This window comes from Clupea harengus, chromosome 16 (genome assembly GCF_900700415.2).
Source record: "Clupea harengus chromosome 16, Ch_v2.0.2, whole genome shotgun sequence".
In the NCBI taxonomy this organism is placed as follows: domain Eukaryota; kingdom Metazoa; phylum Chordata; class Actinopteri; order Clupeiformes; family Clupeidae; genus Clupea; species Clupea harengus.
Window position 1 is genome coordinate 22,959,475 of NC_045167.1, and position 7,500 is coordinate 22,966,974.

The window sequence follows — 7,500 nt, forward strand, 5'->3', positions numbered from 1 at the left end:
AACACACACACACACACATTCACAGACACACACACACACACACACACACACACATACACACACACACATTCACAGACACATACACGTAGACACACCACCCGTCACATGGACGCACAGACACACACACACACACACATACACACACACACATTCACAGACACACTAAAACTGCTCGCTCACACACACACTTGTGTGCATGCAAGCCAATTATTTTAACATGCTGTGTGTTAAAGACCTGCCTTTGGTTACACACAAATAGACTTGATATGTGCAGTACATTTGTCCTAATACACATATACACTAACTCTCACGGACAGCCTGATAAATGTAAGAGTTTGGCCCTAACATTTGTGAAGAGTTGTCACCTTAGTGGACAAACTGTCATAGGCCCACAAAAGCAGCTTTCAATAATTTAGAGAGGTACAGATGTGATGGGAAAGGTAGAGTGAAAGAGAAATCATTCAGCCACCTTCAATTTCAACTTTCAAATAACTCTCCACAGTGCAGCAGACTGGTGGAGAATATTTCTCAGGTGGTGATTGGCCCATTACACGGGTCCTCCACACTCTCAGCCTGTAAAATGTCATTTACATTATTTCATCAGGCCGACTAGAGAGCATCACATTACTGTGAAACGCTGGACTGAACACATAGATGTGACAGAACAGCAGGTGCGCTGTTTCTTTTTGCATTATTTCCTTTGTGCATCGATGTATAGCAGGCTGCGATTGTGTGTGTTCAGCCATTAGAGAAGTCACCACAGTGCAGTAAGCGTAACAGCTTGGCAAGGTAATGATTGCATAGCCGAGTCAGCAGTGCGTGTAACTGGGGATTTAGATGCCTCTCCAACACCCGGGGAGCTGTGCAGTAAAAGACACACATGCTTGAACATCACTGGTACTCTTTTAAGTGGCAGTTGTAATGGCTGCCGTGGGTGAGTTTAACAGGGCTTCTCTCTGGGTTTGGAGCTGTGCCTAATATGCTCACTCATTCAGATTCGTTTCAAATATTGTATTTCTGACATGCTTTTTTTCTTTCTATCTATCTCTGTATCTATCTTTCTTTCTTTCTTTCTTTCTATCTATTTTTGTTCTTTGTCCTTTGTCCTTTCTATCTTTCTCTCTATATTTGTCTTAATCTATTTCTTATTGACGCTTATCCAACAGTCCTCGTTGACCTGGGAGAAGAGGTCAGGCCTCGGCTCCTCGGTGCCCGGCAACATCTGCGCCCCTCTGGAGGATCACTTCCCAGCTCGTCCCAAGGAGTGCCACATCCTGGAAGGCCTCAGGAGGCTGCAGCGCCGCCGGTCCAAGGAGACCCCCTCCTCCTCCTCCCGGCGGCCCAAGTCGGCCTTCAAGGACTGCATGAACTCCAACGAGGGCATCTACTCCCTGGGGGTGAAGGCTGGCGGTCTGGGGGCCTCTAAGTCCGCTCCGAGTGGCGCTCCCGCTGCTCTGGTCGTGGGTGCAAAGAAGTTCGTCTACGACTCAGATGATGCGGACGACGAGTCGGCACACGTGGCTAGCGTCAGTGTCCGTCAGCGCCACAGCGTCCCAAGCAAGGACAGCGGCTGGCTGTGCTCGAAGAAGCTTTCGCACAGCGTGTCGGACAGCCTGTGCAGCTGGGAGGGAATTCAGGAGAGCGTCAGCTCAACCCAGGAAGTCCCCAGTGAGCCTCCGCCACCCTACAGCGCACAGGAGCGTCCCGAAAAGCTCCTGAGTTTCATCAACGGCTACCTGTTCAGCCGGAAGAGGTGTTCGGCACCCACTCCCACGACTCAAATGCTCTATGAGGTCAGCTCCAACGAGACCGACTGCGCTCTGCACCTCTCCGAATCCGATGACCCCGATGATGCTCGAATTAAGGGCCATTTGGAGCAGATGTCTGTTGCCCGATCCAAGGACCTGAAGCGGTTCTCCCGGGATTCAGATCAGATGCACCGCGTCAGGAGAGAGCAGGTGAGAGCGCAGTCCGCCGACAGCCGGCCCAGACCTCTGAGTCTCGTGAAGGACCAGAAGATTTCAAAGGGGGTCCAGTCAGAGGAAAGTATCACAACCATCTTCGACGCAGACGGCCAGCCAATCAAACTCTGCGAGACGCGCACATCCAGGCAGAATGTGGTGCCAAACGAGGCCCCGACTAAAATGGGACCCCCTGACTATGCGGAACTCGTGGCACAGGAGAGACCCAGTCGACTGAGGGGAGGCAATAACAGAAACTACAGCGTTCTGGAGTCACCAGAGAAGCCCGGAGAGACTCACCTCCGAGGGCAGCTGACCAGCAGAACCAGCAACAGCAGGGAAGGAAGTGCAGAGAGACTCCAGACCCAGCCCGGTAACCTCCAGCACAAGCTCATCAAGCCCCCTTACAGCCGCACCAACAAGGGACACTCTGTGCCTCCGTTGATTAACACTGCTAGCCCCAAGGGCACCAACACCAAGATACCTGCAACACGTGGCAAAGGTTCCCCACTGAAGGTGTCCTTGGGTCCGGGAACAGAGCTGAGTGGTACCCCTGGGTCAACGTCTCAGGAAAAGTCTTCCTCTTCACCTCCAGTCAAGCTCTCCAGGTTTCTGAAAGCACCTAACAGTGGACAAAGCCCCAAGTCAGCTCCTCAATCTGGCTCCAAGCTTCCGGGTAAGGGAGAGTGGGGTAGGAGTTCTTCAAGCTCGCCACACTTGTCCCGCAGGCACCTCACTCACATGGACTATGGCGAGCAGCCCACTCGAGACAGGCACTTTGAAAAAGCGAAAAGCGAACTCAGGTCTCCCTCCCCACCACCTCCCCCAGGCCGCACCACCTCCCTGCTCATACGACCAAACTACGAGGCCTTGCCTCAAGCACTTAAACCAGGAGGCCCCCCTCCCCCTGCACCCAACACTGTGAGGGGCCCTCCACCCAGCTATCAGCCCCCGTCTATTCCCACAATGCAGCACTCGTGCCCTCACAAGGATGTGGACTCTCTAGAAGTGGACGCGGGGTATGGTACAGTCAACCCGCAGAAATTGGTTGACAATGGCACCCACCACCTCCAGAAGTCTTCCTCCTCCAATCAAACCCCCACCAAAGGGTTGCCAAAACGGGTCCACACCAAACTCTACCTCTCCTCCTCTTCTCCAGGCCACGTGCCGGACCATCAGGACTCTGCGCCCAAAACTTCTCAAAAGGGCGCCGCCCCATCTTTACACACCCCTCAGAAAGCGGCGTCGCAGCAGAGTACAATCCAGACCAAGAAGGCTCCTCCGACCAATGAGAATGGATACACACCATCAAACAAGACTGCTGGCAACCTGCAGACTCCGGTGCAGTTTCCAGCCCAAGACTGTTCCGAACCCCGGTGCCCTCCTCATGTGGCATCACACCAGCGTAGCGCCCACAACTCTGCTGAGCAAGCCGCGAAGACTCGTATTCCCGTCGGCCTCAAGGCCTTCGTGAAGTCCCCTGCGGCTCTGAAGAAGAGCTCGACCATTCCTGGGAAGCAAGAGAAGGACCACATCAACACGGTTTCCAAGGAGACCGCCTCCTCCGAGGGGTTGAGTCAGAGCGAGAACGCACCGCCGCCATACCACCTTCACCTGCCACCCGTCAGAGGCAATATGGAGCCCAAAGAACTTCCTCTTCCTCAGCGCAACTCCGTAGAGGAAAGCACCCAGACCACGCCTCCAGGAGAAGGTGGTGGAATGTTGGGGGACAAGGCCGACAGGGACAGCCGGCTGTTCAAGAGATCCATATCCATCACCACCAAACCTCACCTGAAGCCTGCTCTTGGCATGAATGGAGCGAAGGCTCGAAGCCAAAGCTTCAGCACTAATTACATGGAGAAACCCAACATTAATACCACTGTGAACGCAGATGGTCCAGGAAAGGTTCGCACCCAAATCATCACCAACACGGTGGAGAAGAGGAACTCTTTGTCAAGGCAGAGCTCTTTCGTTGAGGGCACACAACTAAAAACAGGTACTGGCTTACCAGAGAGTGGATCATCACCTTCCGTCTCAAGGCCCACTCAGATTGAAGGCATTACTGGTTCAAGTAGCCATCATGGTCTCCCAGACAGGACCTCGAGATTCAGCGCTAAATTTGACATTGCTGCTCCCTCCCCCCAGAAAGAGGCTCGGAGCTTGCCTCTCTCTGATCGGCTGGGCCTAAAGAACTCTCGGCGGCCGGCAAAGGTAGCCTCCCACCCACAGTTTGAGTCCACCTCTTTCTCTGCTAGCAGCACGGAGGTGCTGCCACAGGGGAAAGGCTCGACAGTGGGCAAACAGGAAGTCATGCCCAAAAATCAGTCAACGCCCAATCAGAGCAATCCCGATGAAGAAGAGACGGTGGCAAACCCATTGGTGTGCTCCATCGAGGAGAAGGTGATGATGGGTATCAAGGAGAATGTGCAGAAGATCCAAGTTTTGGAGAGGTCCAATTCCTCTGAGGCTAAGCAGAAAACCGGTTCCTCTCTGGCCAACTGGTTCGGGTTCCGGAAGAGCAAGCTCCCGGCACTAAACAGCAAGAAGGTGGACAGCCCGAAGGGGAAGGAGGACAAGAAGGAGCTGAAGATCGGGTCGGTGCTTGGAGGTCGTCAGACAAAGTCTGACAAGAAGAAGGACAAGAAAAAAAACGAGACGCAGAGCAAGGAGAGCCAAGAGTTTGTCATCTCGGACAACAGCAATAAGATGAACTCAATCATGGATCATTGTAATATTCAGATGGGACACATAACGAACCAGCTGCAGTCATCCACCACCTACATCGGCAAAGATCAGTTTGTGAAGGAGCTTCTGGGCAGGTGAGTGTAAATACCCACACTTAAAAAGACAACCAAAAGTGCCTACGGTGTTGTAGTGTAAATACCCACACTTACCAAAAGTGTAGTGTAAATGTCCACATAGTATTTGTTGATTGAAATATGTGCTAATTAGAGTTCTTATATATACTGTATATTCATTTTAAGAGACATTTCAAATTATTGTGCGTTGACACGTATTCACGTAAAGATCAGGTTACTTTAAATGGTCTGAGAAACAAAGAAGCTGAAAGCTGGGGGAAAGGTTATGCTTAGTTTTAAGTAGTTCTACTTTTGTGTGGGTTTTCCATGGAGATATAATTACAGGAAAAATGCATAGCAAATGTTTCTCGGCCAAAAAGTCAAAAGCAGACTCTTATATCCATTGTAGTGTAAAGCAACGAGCTGTCAATGTTTTATGTATTTTGTAACCCGCATCAAATCTAAGACGTGATTTATGCAGAAAAGAAGATCGAAAAATGTGGAGAGAATTTAACGATTTGTAACAACCCCACAGAGTTTAAGCGTGTAAAAAAAAAACACATCGCTGCCCACAGCCCAGTAAATAACTCTCCAGACACCGACTGGCAGATTTTAATCAAGAATTGTTACTGATATCCCTCAAGTAGCCAGCAGTAGCAGTGGAGCTGATGCTATCAGTCATACAAGCCTGGGCTCTGGGGCCAATGGGAATGGGAGAGAGGTTGATAAAGTGATGATAATGATGATGGCACTGGGGCAGTGGCATGGGGGTGTATGTATGTTATCACCCCAATCACTTTCCACCTGCGGGATTGCGTGAGGTAGGAGACGGGCAGAGAAACGAAGGGACTAACTAAACGATCGGTGCTTCCTGCAGGACGGTGGCGAAGGGCGACTCCCACGCGGCGTCGGTGGCGGCCATCTCGCTGGCCAGGAGGAGCGGGGAGATGAAGGGGGAGGTAGAGATCCACTCCGATACGGTGAGCATCCGGCACCCGTAATGAGAACTCCAGTCCCCCCGCAAGGCTCTGCAATTCCCCAGTATCTCAGCCCACAGGAAATTAGCAGATGCCTTCTGTCTACCTTATCTATTTGGACCCCCTTGCTATCTCTCTCTCTCTCTCTCTCTCTCTCTCTCTCACTCTTTCTGTATTTCCTTGCTACACTGTCCCTTGTAGTCTCTTTGTCTGTCTATCTGTCTGTGTGTTTCTCTCTCTCTGTCTCCAAGGCATTCTCATTCTCTCAATCTTCAATCCCCTCAGTCTTTTTCTGCATGTCTCATCCTCTTATTCTCTATGCGTCTTTCTGTCTCAAGTGCACACCCTTTCCATCTGTCTCGCTTTTGCCTCTGCTGTGACACGGCAGTCACTTTTTCTTTCTCTGTCGCTTGTAGCTTTCAGTCTTTCCATTTCCTTCTTTCATTCATTCATTCTTTCTTTCCTTCTTTCCCACCTCCTTCCCTCTCTTCATCACTTCATCACTACTTTCTGTAGCTTTCCTCACACCTACATTTCTTTACCTTACATTCCCTTTTCCGAGAAGCACCAAGGCGTGTCTGGGTGTATGTGTGTGTGTGTGTGTGTGTGTGTGTGTGTGTGTAAATGTTTAGTGTAGTGTCTGTTGTGTAGAAGAGCCCTCTCTAGCAGATACACCACACTGAGCTGACTAGACCTTCTATTGAAGAGTGACCTTAGCATCTGGGGGTGGGGGGGAGTTATTGTCAGAGAGAGGGAAGGAAGAAAGGATGAGAGACAGAAGGAAGATGAGTAGCCTGAGCTAAAGGGGGGGGGGGGGGGTCTGGACACAGGAGAGAGAAAGAGCTGGTCTGACGGATACAAGCAGGGAAATTCAATCCGGCTGATGTGGAATTTCGATAGCAAAGAGAGCACTCTTATCACCAACACTCAATTTAACAAAGGGCCCATTTAATACTGCCAAGCCAGCCACTCCCTATCTGCTCTCTGCAGGAATACAACAAAGGATGGGGGCCTTTTTTTTTAGTCCTCCTCACGTCCCTTCCCACCTGCTCTTGGTGTTATTGTACTTTTTCTTTCGTTCCTCTCTTTCCCCCCGTTTAAGCTTTTGCATATAAAAGACCCGCCTTTCACCTGCATTCCAGAATCCTTGTCGGTTCTGAATTCCACATTTTTCAGTCACTCCCCTTACCAGCATGGATTTGCCCCCTTCGTCATTCTGAAGGGCAACATGAGAATGAAGGCGAAGTGCTGAAGGCTTCGCTCTCCACGTGTGCCCAAGGACGATAACTACAGCTCTCTCTTGACATTTACCTTTGTCTTTGTTACGTGTGCGTTTGAGACATTTGTTTGCCTCCACACACACACATACACACACACACACACACACACACTCTCACACACACATACACACACACATACACACAGGAGTATGTACACACAATAATACACACGCCATCCACATCCCTTTCTCTCTCTCTATCCATCTCTCTCTTACACATTTACACACACACACGCACACACACACACACACACACACACACACACACACACACACACACACACTCTCTCACATACACACAAACACACACACACACACACACAGGAGTACATACACACAATAATACACACGCCATCCACATCCCTTTCTCTCTCTCTCTCAATCTCTCTCTCTTACACATTTACACACACTCGACTCGCATACACACACACACACACACATACACACACACACTCTCACACACACACACACACACACACACACAC

General features: G+C 50.5%; 1 protein-coding gene across 7 annotated transcripts in view; it reads left to right on the plus strand.

The window, feature by feature from the left end:
* LOC105900665 (nck-associated protein 5) overlaps nucleotides 1-7,500 on the plus strand; it is a 193,671-nt gene that overhangs the window by 159,307 nt on the left and 26,864 nt on the right. For all 7 annotated transcript variants that reach the window (XM_031583328.2, XM_031583325.1, XM_031583327.1 and 4 more), the window contains 2 exons: nucleotides 1,167-4,780; nucleotides 5,637-5,739. In XM_031583328.2, the coding sequence (XP_031439188.1) occupies nucleotides 1,167-4,780; nucleotides 5,637-5,739 (3,717 nt within the window). The remainder of the gene's footprint in view (nucleotides 1-1,166; nucleotides 4,781-5,636; nucleotides 5,740-7,500) is intronic.